General features: G+C 30.6%; 4 protein-coding genes across 4 annotated transcripts in view; 1 reads left to right on the top strand and 3 right to left on the bottom strand.

Moving 5' to 3' along the window:
- Positions 1 to 16,974, top strand: part of LOC141530067 (protein-L-isoaspartate(D-aspartate) O-methyltransferase) — a 64,160-nt gene that overhangs the window by 1,455 nt on the left and 45,731 nt on the right. Inside the window, exon 2 of the mRNA XM_074246928.1 lies at positions 16,277 to 16,381. The gene's annotated coding sequence lies outside the window, so the exon portion shown is untranslated. The remainder of the gene's footprint in view (positions 1 to 16,276; positions 16,382 to 16,974) is intronic.
- On the bottom strand, positions 2,950 to 4,200 carry LOC141529945 (uncharacterized). The gene is made up of 4 exons (XM_074246742.1): positions 3,710 to 4,200; positions 3,461 to 3,591; positions 3,207 to 3,380; positions 2,950 to 3,125 (listed from the first exon to the last, which is right to left on the bottom strand). The coding sequence occupies exons 1-4, from the start codon at positions 3,815 to 3,817 to the stop codon at positions 2,993 to 2,995; spliced, it is 546 nt and encodes a 181-aa protein (XP_074102843.1). The 5' UTR covers positions 3,818 to 4,200; the 3' UTR covers positions 2,950 to 2,992.
- Positions 4,736 to 5,575, bottom strand: LOC141530101 (uncharacterized). Its single transcript, XM_074246978.1, has 3 exons — positions 5,464 to 5,575; positions 5,266 to 5,399; positions 4,736 to 5,183 (listed from the first exon to the last, which is right to left on the bottom strand). The coding sequence occupies exons 1-3, from the start codon at positions 5,503 to 5,505 to the stop codon at positions 5,009 to 5,011; spliced, it is 351 nt and encodes a 116-aa protein (XP_074103079.1). The 5' UTR covers positions 5,506 to 5,575; the 3' UTR covers positions 4,736 to 5,008.
- LOC141530062 (uncharacterized) overlaps positions 5,906 to 16,974 on the bottom strand; it is a 31,169-nt gene continuing 20,100 nt past the window's right edge. The window contains exon 2 of the mRNA XM_074246922.1: positions 5,906 to 9,583. Coding sequence (XP_074103023.1) covers positions 7,811 to 9,583 — 1,773 coding nt within the window. The 3' untranslated portion in view covers positions 5,906 to 7,810. The remainder of the gene's footprint in view (positions 9,584 to 16,974) is intronic.

Raw genomic sequence — 16,974 nt, forward strand, 5'->3', positions numbered from 1 at the left:
TCTCGAATAACATAGTACGATCCTCGTTTTTTTTAATTCTTATAATTCGTACAGGATTTATATTTTCGTATAAACGTGTATTTGTGTAAAAAGCTAAAGCTCCGAGCACTTACAGCCGATACACGAATATCTATAGCCGCGTTCCTTCCCTTTTATTACATTACTTAGGCCCACTGTGATTTTGTTGTGCAATAACTACAATAACAACAAGTAACTTGAGAGCAAAAGAAATAATGATAAAAAAATCAAATCGAATCGAATAAATATACAAAGCAATACAAAGTTTAAATGAACACGTGCAATTTAATTGTGAATGTATTTAAAGATACTGAGAAAAAATTCCAGTTATGGGAAATAATTATAATTATTTTTTTTAGCAACCTAATTATTAAATAATTTAAATTCTTCGCTACTATACATACCAGTAGTTGGTTGAATTTTTATTTAAAAGAACGAAACTTTACATGCTGTACAGAAAATTATAAAATTAAAAAATGATTAACAAGTGTCGAGCGCTGAATTTTACTCGTTAAATAATGGGGAAGGTATGACCAGGTCCTGCGTTAAAGGACAATGATTATCAGAGGGAGGTCTACCGTCTGCGTCATCGTAAGATAGTGATACTCGAGTACATTAAATCACAAATAAAAGAATTTCCCTGGAGTACGCCCATGCCTTGAGCCACATGAAGACTGATCAAGGCCCTATCCCCCAACCGGGAATTAACGACTGATATGTTTATGTAAATTAAACTTGCAATAAGGAGTCTCTTGTGTTATCCTTTAATTCATCGATCAAGTTAAATTACACGTCATTTTATTGCCGCGATACTCCGGAGGTAACTACTTTATTCAATTATTTGGTTCCTTTATTTGGCTTCAAGTGTTTTTTATTTAATCGACGGTATTATTTGCAATGAGAATAAGTGCAGAAATTAAAGTAATTCTTTGAAAGCTATTATTTCTATTAAATAGTTGTTTATAAAAATTTCTTATACACCTTCGACACCTGGTACTCTGACGGTCATGTTTTATGCATTACGGTTGAATGAAAGATCAATAACAACTTCTGAGTAATAGCCGAGGCTGAACCATAAAATTTATGTTAGTAAAATCTCTCATTAAATAAGAAATGAATAATAGATTATATAGAAAGCAATGTTCATACTATGATGAGTAGGCAGACAAAATAACTCGTGCAGTATTTCCGACAGGTCGGTCCCAAAAATCTTGTTTGCAACTTTCATCATCATTCTTAACAACACTGTTGCTGCTAACCACTTGTAAAAACCATTTGCCAGACATCTAAATAAACAAATTATTCTTAGGATCAAAATTTATTTCCAACAAACTATTTTTGATGCAATTTATTAATTTTAAAAAATCAATTAATTTAAAATGATTAACTTACTCGATTTAAGTCGACGTTGAAGAAACGGACTGAAGGACAAGAACGAGATTAAGAGTTTTGGTATAGATTGGTTTGAAATTGAGCTGAAGCTCCGAGCCCAGCAATGGCACAAAAAGCGATCAAATAGTACAACATTCTGCACAGAATTATTTTTTAGTGTCTTCTGAACAAGATACTTGCGTCGGATGATTTATTAACTGCTTGTCAAAACCTTTATATATCCAGTTTCAGTAGCTGATTGACTATAATAAATAGACCAACAATGTATGTTTGATTTGTTTATTCATGTGTTATTTAATGTCCGATTGCTGCTAAAAAAATATTACCGTAACCTGCCGGACTCTCGTTTCTAAATTTAAACTTGTTTTAATATTGTTATCTGTCGTGATTGCAAGAAAATAAAATAATTTCATAAAAATCAGAATTATAATTTATGATTATCGCAAAGTAAATACTTTAGAACTTGATAAATTATAATTGATCTTTTGAATTTATTTTACATAATATTTTGTAGGAATCGCTTATGTAAGAAATGGGGATTGTTTCTTTGCTGATGTTGGAATACTTCCCATAAAAATATAGGAAAAATATCTATATAAAACGGGTTAATACCTATATTGACATAAATCATTCCTATTATATATAGTAAACATTTTTAAGAAAAACTGTTCAAAAAAATACTTCATATGGATTTTTATTCGATTTAATTAATTTTCTTTCTTTTTCACAATCTACTTTAATTTTTAGAATAATTTTAAAAATGATATTCTTATAAAATAAGAATAATCTTATTGTTAATATATATAATATGCACATATAGGACATCTTGTCGTCGGAAAAATTTGCGTTATAGATTCCATAAAAGCATATTACAGTAAAAGATACCTTTAAAAAATATAAAGCCGTATAAAAATAATTCAAATCTGGAAATTTTATCTTTGAATTCTTATTATCTGAGTATATTTGAAAAGTGAAAAATAATGTGTTAAAAATATATTCAAATTCATGCGAAAAATGTCGGTATATTTTTTTTATATGTTGCATTATTCATGATCTGAAGCATCAGAGAGTATCCGTGTGTGTATAAATAAATTTTTGTCGAACGGTTTCTTAAAAACGAATCAACCAATTGAATTCTACGACACCTCATTCGAAAGGATTAATTAAAACTTAGATCTGATTAGATCTAAGACAGAAGAAATTGAAAAAAAAAACTGCGTCGAATGAATAATATTTTTATATCAACTTATAGAAAAAATACCAATTTTTTTTTCTTCGTATAAATATCAATAATAGAAAAAATTCATTTGCTTCGCAGAATTCATACCCCTCAAAAATTAGATAATCCAACTCGTTCAAAAAAAAACATTCCAACAATAACTTCAAAAGAAGTTTTTGGATACAAAATCGTGCAATATTAAATTCTAGAAAGTTAACTAAAGGTTTAAAAAAAAAAAAAAATAGAGGTTTAAAAATAATAAATCAAATGTATAGATGTTAAATATTATATTTTGTTAATTTTATTATTTATGTGGCACTTGGCAACATTTCAAAGATACAAGTGTTAGATGTAATTATTCGATTAGCAGTTTTGTTGACTGGCACGGGTCAATGGCACGTACGAGAGACCGTATCTAGCCAATCTATTGCGGATTTGGTTTTCTACTTGAGATCCTGGGAATTGGGCTCTGGTCTTGATCCAAAGGGAGGTGGAGCTAATAAAAAAAATAATTTGCCAAACATTAGTAATTAGCATGAAAAAATAACTGATTTTTTTTTTTTGGTAATATACTTACTAGGTGGATCCTTGGTTGAGGCATTGGTAGTAGATGACGTAGCTTTGGTAGTCGGTGTCGAGGACGGCGTGGGTTACGGTTATGGTTCCAATATTCGGGATTTCAAATCCAATGTTGTATTGGCTGTCATTGATGAATCGGATATCAGAGACAACTCGTGACCAACCACCGATGCTAAACCATAAAATGTTCGTTAGTAAAATCTTTTAAATAATGTGGTATGAATAATAAATTATATAAAGAAGTCTTCATACAATGGGGAAATAGCAGATTGGACTAATTTTGATAGACCGTTGACGGGGGTGTTCCAGTTGTCCCATCCACATCTTTGTCCGTTCATCGGGTTATTGCTGCTACGAGCCCAATCGTACCATTTTCCAACCATCTAAAAAAACAAATCATTTTTGAGAATAAAATTTACTTCCAATAAACTATTTTTGATAAAACTTATTAATTATAACACATAAATAAATGAATTAACAACCAGAAAACGAAAAACTTACTTGGTTAGCGTTGATACGGCTGGCGCTGAACGACGGACAAGAACCATTTTCCATTGTTTGAGCATAAGCTCCAGCAATGGCACAGAAAGCTACCAAATAGTACAACATTTTTGTTTAGTATTTGAGTGATTTCTTAGCAAAAAATTCTTGTCAAGTGATTTAACTCTGCCGATCGGAGCCTTTTTATACTTAGTTTTTGAGTGACATCAGCTTTGAGAAGTTATCTAATAAAAAAATATTTTTTGGTGTTTATTTATGCGTAAATAAATGGCCAAACAATCGAAAAAATTCTTGATCAATATCCGTATTTCTAAAATGAAGATAATATAAATATTGTATTATGGCTATTGTAATCTTTTGCATTTGAGTTTTATTTTCATTTCTTATCGACATTTGTTTCAATATTTTTTCAATTTAATGGCTGAATCTCGGATTACGCAATATTATATGCAAATCAATGCAAAAAAAAATTATTTCCCTTTGGAGATCCATAGAAAGGCTATAGGGGGACAAGCAAAGTAAAAATTCCAGTAGAAAATATCTAAATCATATAAAAAAAATATCTAAATCTATAAAACGGTACGCCATAATTGAAAAAAAATAAAAACTATTTTTCTTGCATAAAAAATCGGATTTCCTAACAAGTTCTAACCGAATTATTGAAAGTTATACTCTTATTTTTATATACATATTTTATTGAAATTAATTAAATGCATTGAAATAATGAAAAAAAAAATTTATTTACTCACAATAAAATAGTATGTCTGCTAAAAATTAATAAAAATATATTTTTACTTATAATAATTTTTAGAATAGAATATTGTATTTTTTTAATTAAATAATTTATAAACAATTTGAGAGTATCTTTTAGTTCTTATCAGAATTTAAATTTCGATAATAAATTTGTTCTTAAAATCTAATTAATTTAATGCTCAAAATTAGAAGGTCATAGGAAGAAAATTCTCGAGACATTTATTTATTTATTTCAAATTTATTTAAAACTTGCACACTTTGCCAGTACAATAATTAAAAATAACGATGAATAATTTTTAATCGTCGCTAGGACAATCAGCGCAACCAGCTCGGTTTTCTCTGGTCAGCTCTACCATCGGAAGATTACGTTTCTTTAATGCATTTTTAACTATCTCCTCAAGACCATCTACTGAATCTAGACTACGAACTTTAACATAAACTATAGGTATACTGAAAACAAATATCAGTCAGATTTGGAACCTCAATAAAATTAATCAAGCTTGATGACACTTAATTAATAAAAATAGTTTTTTATCTGACAACTTACTATCCCTTTTCGAATTGTTGACAACTCCACACAATATAATAATTGTCATAATCGGTCTCAATTATGTAGAAGATCATATTTTTGTAAATTCCCAAAACCGGCAAATGAAGATCGACGGTTACTTTATTTTGATCAAATCTCGCTATACCAGGGAGTGAGGAATTGCCTCCTATTCTGGGGCACACAATAGAATCAAATAAAATTATACAGAAAAAAGTGACATAAAGATAAAAAAAAAAAAAGGTTTTCAAATTACAATGTAGAAATCGTGGAAAAGGTCAATTGTACATCACCGTTGGCGGCAGGTGCGAACAAGGACAGTTTTCCGCAACTCCCAGTATCATCCTTAGTGTTGGTACTACGTTCCCATTCCTCCCAATCGCCAACTAACTGAAGAATTTATATAAATAAAAATTTATCATTAAATACAAATTTTTTCGAGAATAATACTTACTCTAATTACGTCAATGTCTTCACGAGGTATAGTAGGACACATTCCACATTTTGGCTTGGTGGAAGAAGCTCCTCCGATTATTACCAAAGTTATAAAAAGCCTTCACATTTTGATCTTTAATAAAAAATTTCAGATAACTGATAATTTTCCGCGTTTTATATGCCTCTGTTCTCCCAAATTTTTTCTTTACTAGCCTGTAATTTTTCAAGGCTTTTAAAATTTTTTCACTTGGCTAAATATAAAATTTTCTTAAAATAATAAAAAAAAAAAAAATTGTGTAATTTTTTAAGAAGTCGTTTTTACGATATACTTTGATTATTGTTTTTTTAAGTTATCGATAAAAATTATTACGAAATACGGGAAAAAAAAAATATTAAAACCAAAACAAACAATTTTTTACAAATAATAGATTTATTACAATTTTTTTCAATAGTGGCACATTTTTCCTTAAATATCATTTAAAACTACTCATTTTTTGACAGTTTTAATAACTAAAATTACAAAAAGTATGACTCTAAAAATGATTTAAAATAATTATACGGCTTAAACCAAGATACAGATGACAATTTATTTTAAAAAAAGGTTCAACTGTCGAAATATTCAAATAATAACATGTAATAACATGATTAAGTTTAATTACAATATCTGAAGAAATCAAATAAAATTACGCTTGAGCATTCTCGACTGTCTTCAATTACAGATTATTTATACAAAGTTACAATCGAGTATCAGTCGCCAATGGCTAAATACGTACATCGTACATACAAGTATTTTTAAAACTATTTATCCTAAATATTTTCAATAATTACAATTAAAATTTTCGCAAATCATAATAATAACTCAATAAATTAATTTAAATTTATTAAAATCATTAAATTAACTTTAAATTTTCTTCTTCGATAGAATAAATACTTTTAAGAACACTTGTATTGCAAAATTTTACCATATAATCACATTTTAAATTTGACAACAGCACATTATCGTTCTTACACTTACTCCCAACAGTTAAAAAAAAATCTAAATATATATTATATTAAATATAAATTAAATTACATTCATAATATCAATGTTAAATATAAATATCAATTGGCAATTGCCGATTGCATCTCAAGCACCACTTTAACATTCACATACAAAATTTTATAAAAAAAATTTTTAAAATAATAATTTAGTAAAATTTAAACAATTTTATTATTTTCAATCATTTAAAGTTTCACCAGAATCACAACTATTGCTAAATAAAAGGCAAGAAAAACTATCTCAATAATTGAGGTAATGAGAGGAGTCTGAAATAAAGTAATTAATAATTAATTATTTAAAATAAAATAACAATTACGAACCCCACAAAATTTCTCACTCGAGACTTTTGACTAGGGTTTTTAAAAAATTACAAAAAAGTGGAAACGCTGCCGCGACAAGTTGGCTAATGATTATTTTTTTTTTTTTTTTTAATTTATTAGTATTTATAAGCCTCTTCGTCACAGAAGCGTTTCTACAAGAAACAAGACGCACACACTCTTGACTTGTGTGCATCTTGTCAGTGATCATCAGCGTCGATCAATTATTAATAATCCCACAGTATCGAAACTTAATAATCTATACAAGTATAGTAGGAGGATATAAACCGTAAGCTAGTCACGACGTAACTCTGATCTACCGTGCGAAAGGGTAGACCGAACATCATTTCTCACTATATTAAAGCATAATAAGAAGGACGCCTTCAATCTGGCATTATCGAGAAAACTTAATCTCGTGTTTCTCTATAATAATAAAACCGTAGGTAGGAAAATTGACCGTTATTAATGAATTTTTTTCCTTTAACTTTACTTTATTATTCATAAGAATCATTAATGATCGATTCCTTTTAATATAACACGAATTATATAAAAAAAAAAATAAAATAAAATAAAAGTAAACTAGCAATTGAGACATGTTACTGCTAAAATGAAAAAGGTCATATTGTCAAGGGTGAGAGGGAAAAAATCTTACAATCTATATTTATATATTTATAATTATTTAATATTACAAGTTGAGGCAGTTGAGTTGGCAAGAGCGAAGAAAATAATAATCAGTCGTGTTCGTTATTGCCTATATGAAAACGGCATTTAAACTTCCCTTTATCATATTATTACCCTATAAAACGCTGTACAGAGAAAAAAGATGTCTTGATCAAAAGATTTCTCTATAAAAATAATTTTTTAAATAATTAAAGGCTGACAAAATTTCTATCAAACTAATTCTGTATAAAAAAGATTTTTAAAAAATTTAATTATTTAATTTTTTAAAGAAATTTCTCATTCAAGTTAGCCTTTTTTCTGTGTAATGCGATTATTAAAGTTTCTATTAATTAAAGAGCAAGAAATTTCATCAACGCGTCGTAAATTAGCCGAGGATTTATGGTTCCGTCAGCAGTGTAACGAACTCCCCTTAAAGAACCATCATCATGGCTAACAACGCCGTATTCCCCGACGATAAATCCGTCAGGCGTACGCTCCTCGACGCGGTACTTGCGATAATTTCTTCCCTCGACTACGTACCCAACTTTGTTGTGCCCGTCTTCAGAAGCGTCGACTGCACTCGAGTTAGGCGCTTCTGTGACCACTTGGGGACCATGAACATTTCCATTACTGCCAACACTCACGGCCTCGTCGACCTCGTAGTTCTCTTCTTCGGGCTCGTGGTTGATCGGCTGCCCGTCCAGCCCATAAATTTTGCTGGGCTCGCTGTAAACCTTAGCAGGCTCACTGTAAACCTTAGCGGGCTCGCTGTAAACCCTAGCAGGCTTGGAATAAATTTTCGCAGGCTCTCCGTAGACTTTTTCGGGCTCTGCGTAAACTTTCGCGGGTTCGCTGTAAATTTTCGAGGGCTCACTGTAAACTTTCGAAGGCTCGCTGTAAATTTTCGAAGGCTCGCTGTAAATCTTAGCCGGCTCGCTGTAGACTTTTTCGGGCTCGCCGTAGACTTTTGCCGGCTCGCTGTAGACTTTGGCAGGTTCTCCATAAATCCGCGAGGGTTTCCCGTAAATTTTCGAGGGCTGGGGATAGACCTTGGGCGGCTGATTTAACAAAGGGCTGTCATAGTGCCTGCCCGCTTTGCGAGCCTGCAGGTGAGCAACATCTTGGACCTCGTGGATTTCCGAGTTCTCATCGGGCAGCTCGTAACTCTGCTCGACAGGCTCGGAGCTAGTGGCCATCTCCAGAGAGTCTTTGTGCTCTTGTGATTTCGGGAAGCTTGACGAAGTTGAAAATGGCACTGAGTGTGTGATCGTCGATTCTGGTGTCACTGATGACCTTGCTCGCCAACTGGTTCGCGGAAGGCCTTCGTCCACCGAAAACTCGCTGCGGTTCGACTCCGACACAATATTGGTGAGCTCCTCGGTCACTAATTTAGCAGGAATCGGGGTCGACGTTTTAACAGTTGACGTTTTTACGGGCGTCGGGATAGTTGACGTGGTCCAGGTTGAAGTTTCGGTGATCATTGAGCCCGATTTAGCGGTACCGGTTCCGATACCGGTTGCCGCTAAATTGCCACTGCTTGCGGTGAAATAAGACCCGCTAATTGGCGGCCTTGTTATCATTGTCAGCTGCTCATTGTCGTAGTGCTCGACTCTTACTTTGTAGGGCGTCGCCTCGACTGTCGACGTGACACTAACCCCGATAACTTTTCTGCTGACGCTTTTAGGCTTGGTTGTGTTTCCGTTGACACGTTTGTCACTTAAAGGGTGATGCGTTACCGACATGAGAGGTTTCAAACGGACTATGTCTTCCGTTCCCAACTCGTCAGACACATGCGTGTGCTCTCGATTGTGCGGCTCCAAAGACTTGTGGCTAACTGGGTAGAATTTCGTGCCGATTTCCCGGTGACTCGGTCGCGATGTCGTTGGCCTTGGACTGGAGGGTGCGCGTGATATCCGGTAAATTGATGCCTCGTTGTGTCGAGATTCAGCTACTGCATTGTCCTGTATCGAGTGCTGGTTGCGTCTGAAACCTCGACGCCGTGGTGTTGGTGCCATTGCACCGTTTATGAATACACTTAGAAATTCAGTCCCCGCTGAAACGTCGTTGCGTTTTATTGGTGCTGCGTTTACCTGCTTCCATACGAATGTTGCATCGAGCAGTACCTGAAAATATAAATTAAAATTTTTTTTTTAATTAAATGATTATCAATGAAAAAAATTATTATTGAAAAAGATTTGACTTAAAAAAGTAAACATTGTTTTTGTTAAATTTTTAAAGCAGTTTTAAAAAAAATTGTTAATTTTACAAAATATTTATTTGTTTCGTCGTATTTTTGAATAAATTTTCAATGATGGATTTGATGATCGCAATATTATTTTCCAATTATAAATCATTGAAAATCATTCAACCAAAGATTTTTTGTTAATAATTTATAATTTTCAACCGTGATTTAGTGACGACAGGTTGCCAGTTAATTATTGCATTTTATCCTGCAAACAACTAGATCAGTCATTTTGGATTATCATGATGAAAGGAATGAAGTTTTATCAATGTAGAGTGATCTAATTAAATGTAGATGTTAATTTAACATTTGTATCTACAAGCAATGAAAGATAAAATGGGGCGTTAACAAAGACTTTGGTTGTAGAAAAAACAAATTGGCATGGAGCTTGTGTTATAAAAAAATAATAAATAAAATTTAGTACGAAGCTTGTTCACGAGTTACCAGCAGTCACTTGGCTGCATACCCCATAAATCATGTGTGGTGAACGAGCAAAGTCCGTGACACTGATATAGATGGAAGACTAACTTTTTTTTTTTTTTTTTTTTTTTTTAAGCTTTCAATAACAATTGCGAATTATTTTTGTACGAGTAAGTTGCTCGAATTTAATTTAAAACTGTCAGAGATGCTGTTGCTGTAAATTACCATAGACGTTTGTGTGTGAAATATACAAATAAGTAACTGTGAATTTATCAGTGTACAAAGCATAATAAAATTTGTCAGAGGAAAAAAGTGAATTTTAAATTGATATTTTGTTTGATCATTCAATTTTTATTACTTTAAATAAAATTTTACAAGTTTTAAATATTTTAAATTTTTGCTTCCAAGAAAGGAAGTAAAAAATTTTTTTACAATCGACAAACAAAGCTAAATTAAGTTGTCGTGGATTTTATTACTGGCCAGTAATCATCCTATAAAAATATTTATACCTGCGTAGTCTAGAGCTACTTACAAAAATTTTAAATTGTAGTCAGATTTAAATAAGATGCAAAATAATTAGATTCTCGCATTCCACCGTGCCATTTAGCAGATAAATTTTTTTCTGACACATTGCAACGCATTTTTCGAGCGTAATTATTTGAAAACGTAGATAAAGACGTAGACGTCGTTACGAAAAAGAATATAACCGGATTTATACGTCAATGTCTCAACATATCCCATCACTTTTTTCTGAGAATGAGTTCATTACATTAAAAAAAAGAGTTGACTCATTTCTATAATTGCAACGATCTAAATACATTATTTCTGCACATCAGATACGATCAAAATATTACAATAAAAAATAAATAAAAATCTTAATTTATAAAATTTTTTAACCAAAAATTTTAATCAGAAAAAATCTAATTTACCATTAAAAAGTGCCGACTTGTTCCTAATTGCGGTCATTTAGGAGCATTATCACTCAATCAATCTTTTAGAGAAAAAAATCTTGCATATTTTAATTAAATATTAGCTTGAAAAAGCGATAAATTACATATAAATACCGTTAAAAATTTAATAAAGGGATGGTGAGCGATATGCATCTAAGTCACGATAATATCCTCCCATATACATATATGCATAATTATATTTTTTTCCCATCTTGGCTCATCTCGCAGACTATAACCACAATAAAGTGTGACATTTGCACATAGTTAAGTCGAACTCACCACCTCAGGGACATCCGATCTCTTCGCTTTCGACCCGCATGCAACTCAAGATATCAACTCACCTGACCTTGATTCCCTGTCTCTGTCTTATTTATATTTCCCGTACTATATTTGATGCACACGATTTGAATCTCTTGCGATTCCTTAAAAAAGTAATTATGCTAATATAAAGTACTTTTTTATTGAGATTGATAAATTTATCTACTCAACTTCTCTATTGCTTGTTTAATTATTTTTTTTTACTCAGAATGCTAATTAACAAAAGGTTATCTTGATTTACTGTGAATTATTTTGGCTCGACATAATTTTTAAGGCCAAAAATTACTTGATTTACTTATTCGCTCCTTATGAAGCTTTTGATTAAGATATAAAATAAAAATAGCAATTTCTTCCTTTTGATCCAAATTAACCTTTTATTGAATGTAATAATCAATTAATTAATTAATTTATCGATTGTCAGCTTTTATTTAAACGATAGTTAACATAAAAATGCCATTTATTTAATCAATCAAGTGGAATGAGCTAGTTTTATTTATTTACGGGCCTATAAAATAAATCTCGGTTATAGAGACACTCTCCGGGCATTCGTAGATGGATATGGATTGGTTCGTTACTGTAAAATTGTATCTACATTTATTACACATGTGTATTGATACAATGGTGGTAATAAAAGGGCAAAAACGAATTTAAATGTAGGCGTTTCTTCGTACGCCTTTATGTCTCCTTGTTCTTGCGGTTACAGAGTGACCAGTGAAACTAGAATGGTTTCCTGTTGAATGTTGAAAGGCAAACCGTAATATGCCACTGTCTATTATAAACGGGATTGCGTTTCAAAAGACTTACTTACTTATTATTCATTCATATTCATATGCTCTTGATTTATTAAGATTGAAGACTTAATAACCTAGAGTTTTTCGACTTAGACCAATTAACAAAACTTATTTTCGTATGCTAATCATCCTTATAATTTTTTGATGTATTATTTTTTGTGTTTTTTTACAAACTGAATAATACCAGTTACCTGCTGGTAATTTATTTGATAAATAAATATGTGTTATATAACTTGAAAAATTGTTTACAATTCACTTACATGACAATGTGACGTTAAATAATAAGTTTTAGATAATATGTCGTAATAAAATTCAATGTCAAATCATACGATTACTTTCTTTTAACGAGCTTATGCTTGTAATTATGCAAGAAACCGAATAATTAAAAAGTATGATTCATGTTAGTTTTAATTAAAAACAGATGTAAATAACTTCAATGTTCATATTAACATCTGCGGCAGTGAAAAAAAATATTTAAATTAAAAAAAAAAATTATCATATTGTTCGATGATGAAAAATATTTAATTCAGTATTTTTCATCATTTTATCAATATTTATTTTAATCTGAACAATATTTTCCTGATGAAAACAATTTATAAAAAAGTCTATTGAATATAGATATTTTTAAAATATTTAAATTATATTTTTTATAAAATTTTTGTAAAATAAAATAAAAACTATAATTTTTTATAATTTTTAATTTTTCTATTTACGAATAGAATTATTTTAAAAATAATCATAATTAATTACCATACAAAATTTCATTAAATTCTGACCAGTTCCACCTTGAGTAAAATCTCGATAACTTCATTACACTCAGCAGCAAATGAAATTTATTTACGACAAAATAAATTACCAGTGGCACATTCAGACCATGATTAATAATTCAACACTCACCAGATTTTATTATTTTAAAATAAAACAGTATCGAATAATTAAAAAAGTTGATTAAGAATAAATACTTTTTAGACAACAATATTAAGTACAGATAAAAGATAAACCTAATTGGACTGGTACTGGTTAAAAATATAAAATATTTGTATCTAAGAATAAGTTACCTTGAGAAACTGATCATTCAACTTGATACGCGTGCAATCATATCGCTTAAACATTGCTCGGCTTAGCATCATATCAACAAACATACATCCTGTTAATCCCACGTTAGTCTAGAGTATCTAGACCTCATTAATAAAAATATACTCTACTTCTAAATGCAATAAATGAAAATGATTCTCTTGTAAAGTACAAACAGTTAGAGTCGATGCACTGGGTTTCCGAGGAATCTCAAGAAAGAGCTGATCAAGGTTACGATTGATTGGCCAGCGACATATGTATATCGTATTCCCTTTTTTTTTATTTTTTATTATTCACAGCTTACTATCTACATGTAGTCCTACGCTGCGCTCCTCATTACAATGTGTGTAACTACATGCATTACATTTCTGGTCGCGTGTATATTCCACTCACGATATAACCAATAACACATGCATGCAAGTCACACGGTGAGTTCTTTAATCCATTCTCTCTCTATACTGCTTATAAATCGGTGCATGTATATGGTGCATGGCATACCATTGGGAACAGCAAATCTTAGGCTCCCACCCGATCAAACTAATTATCTTAGTACTTGACTGCAACACACAACTCAGTTGCTGATTCTGTTTCTGTTGCTGGGCTTTCGGCCTTGGCAAAACACTGCTCAAGATTACCGAGAAGCCTCTCTTAATTACCATTCTGCAGGATACTGCTCAATATTTGTATCAACATTTTTTAATCTTTTGTATAAATACTCAATTATAAAAAAAAAAAAATTATTTTATTTTATTTTCTTCCCGATAGACCAGCTAATTAATACATGTCGGGTATTAAGTATCGAATAATAAAAATATTGATTCAATATCTTCGATATTAATTGCGCACCCCCAGCGCGAAGGCGTTCACTATCACTTAACCGTCCCAGTCTGATTTAATTACTCTTATTATTACCTGTTTACATTTATTATCATAAATTCTTTAACTGAAAATTATATTTGTAATTAACTTGCAAAGCAAGTTCTTAAAAATTACAGAATATATTTTTGCTTCAGCTGCCAGTTTGATAAATATCTCTTTGCTAACAAAAATAAAAATAAGCATTAATAATATTCGGAAACTTCCTGAATCGTGTAGGAAAAGTCGAAAAATAAATTAATTATTGTAATTATAACGAGGAAATCACGCTTTCATTTTTTTTCAAGGTGTTTTCTAACTAATCAAGCGTTACTTCTATTCACCAACATTTATTTTCCTGTGATATAATGAACGTACGGGGATTAGCCACTCTCAGGCGTGGGGTAATTAATCGCGATGTTTAAGGTCTTGGTCAAGTTAATTATCTAGCTCTTCGTATTTTTTATTTACATTTCATGGCATTGTGTATTTTTATAACCAATGTCATTTTTTTTTTTTTTTGAGCATAGTTATTATTTTCTAGCTCGATATTTATTTATAAAAAAAATAATTACACGAATTTTATCAATAAAAAAATTACATTGAAAGAAAAAAAAAATCTTGCTCCAAAAAATTTATTTTTAAGAATTTTATTAAATTGATTTGAGCTCGTAAATTTTACTTAGATATTTTATCCCTACTTTAAATAACTTTAAATAAAATCTATCCATTCTAAAATTTTTAATGTAATTTTTTTGGGCAAAAATTGACTTGTAAAAGATTTTTTATTCATTTTTTAGCTCAAATAAGTCTTTAATAATTAATATTAAAGCTTTTTAATGAATAAGGCGGCGCGACGGTACACCTATATCACTTATCCTTTCAATATATCATAAAATATCTATAAAATAAATTAATAAAAAAATTAGTCAAATTGAAAGACGACAAATAAATAAACCAAAACCGAAAAAGTAGCCAAAGCCAATATTAATAACGTAAAGTGCCAAGTGACAGCGACTTTCACACTGTTATGTTGTGCGTTTTGTACCGTATGGATTACAATACTCTATACTTAACTTCAAGATATGTATGTATGTAAAAATATTAGTGGATATGTGTACCATAGGACTATGTAATGTTTAATGTTAAATCGACGGGGGCGTGATCGGGTGATTCACTCGATCGAGTGGCAAAAGTGTGTAACACAGACATAAACACATTTGTTGTCGCTATATACTATCTTCGACCCGGCGAGGACGCCAATCGTCCTCGTGAACTTAAATCTTTTGTTGTCCTTGTTCCTTGTTAAAGAGGAGGACTACGCCATCCGGATATACGGCATTCAATGCTCTCTTTCTCTCGAGGATTGTGTAATTCTCGTGAAGTAACAACTGGTTACATGGTTATATTATATTATATTATTATATTGAGATAAAAATAAGTTAATAAGTAATTCCATTTTTTTCCGATAAATTGAAATATTTGAATAATTATTTTAATTTAATATAATTAAATTTTAAACGCTAACAAATCGCGTATTTTTTGATAATGGACTGGGACTGTGAACTGAGTCGGTATGTATGAAAGAGAATTATTTCAATAAATTCACTCGCTCGAGACTCTTAAGATAAAGGTATAATTAAATAATTATTGTTTATGATTGAATAAGATAAAGTATTTAGGTCAAAAATAAATAACGTGGCCTTCCGTATCGATTATCAATCATCCTTGCATTTTATGCTCAAGTGCGTGGGTGCTGTAAGTCATTTTGTTGCTCGTTTGTGCATTGGAATTTAAAGTTACTGCATCAAGGTAAAATGAGCTAAACTAGTTATTGATATTAAAGCCAGAGAAAGAAAGAAAGAAAGAAAGAAAGACGATACGAGATTCTCATTTTATGCTTGGGTTATATGAATAATCCTGAAGGAGTTTCACTTTCAATTTTGCCCTCTGACCAATAACTTTTTTATTTTTCAGTAATCCTCTGTTAATGGGCATTTAAAATTAAAGAAATTAAGTAATATAATTATGAATATAAATAACTGTTTTTGAGATAAAGGAGATGATAAATAAATGGTTAATGTTGAGGGAATTACGGAAGGGGAAGAAGTTGTATTACTTTTTTCACCATACATATTAATGTGTTCTCTTTTCTGTAAATTTTAGTAACATGCAATGGAATTTCATCACCTACTGTTACGCGTGGACTTTTCTGGCGCCATTTGACATCTGATTCGCGGCGCTTAAGTTACTTAATGTCCCTGTAAAAAGGTAATTTCACTTTGTGTTTTTATTTATTATTTTTTGCCGATGGAATTTTTCGGATTTTATAATTTTTTTTATTTATTGTGACTCACTTTTGGGTTCTAATTTTATTTAATTAAATTTTTTTTTTTATTAAAAAAATTTTTTTCTCACAGTAAAGTGCAATAATTATAGTTAAGATAAAAAATAAACAAACAATGATGTGATAAATTTTTTCTAAAATAATAAATATTCATAACTAAGATAGTAAAAGTCTAAAAACTAATAAAGTATACATACTTATCATATAATGATGATAATAATAATACTAACAACAAATAATAAATAATAATAATAATGACGGTAATAATTAATTTAACAGTAAAATAGCAGAGAGTAATATGGGAATAAAATGAGCAGAGAGAGAGATCTTTTAAAAGTAGTAGTACGAGTTTACGTCGAGTAACTACATCGTAATTAATATGTAAAGTTCATCGAACGTATGCCCTGGGTTTTCTCGGGGTCGCTGTATTCAATTTGAAAACTAATATAAGGCTTTTACTGCCTCGCTGTCAATAAATAATGATCTAGTTTTAGAAAAAAATTTACAACTATAGTTA

The sequence above is a fragment of the Cotesia typhae genome, unplaced genomic scaffold (genome assembly GCF_013202065.1).
Source record: "Cotesia typhae breed Kobodo isofemale line unplaced genomic scaffold, CoteBio_Ctyphae contig_48, whole genome shotgun sequence".
NCBI lineage: Eukaryota > Metazoa > Arthropoda > Insecta > Hymenoptera > Braconidae > Cotesia > Cotesia typhae.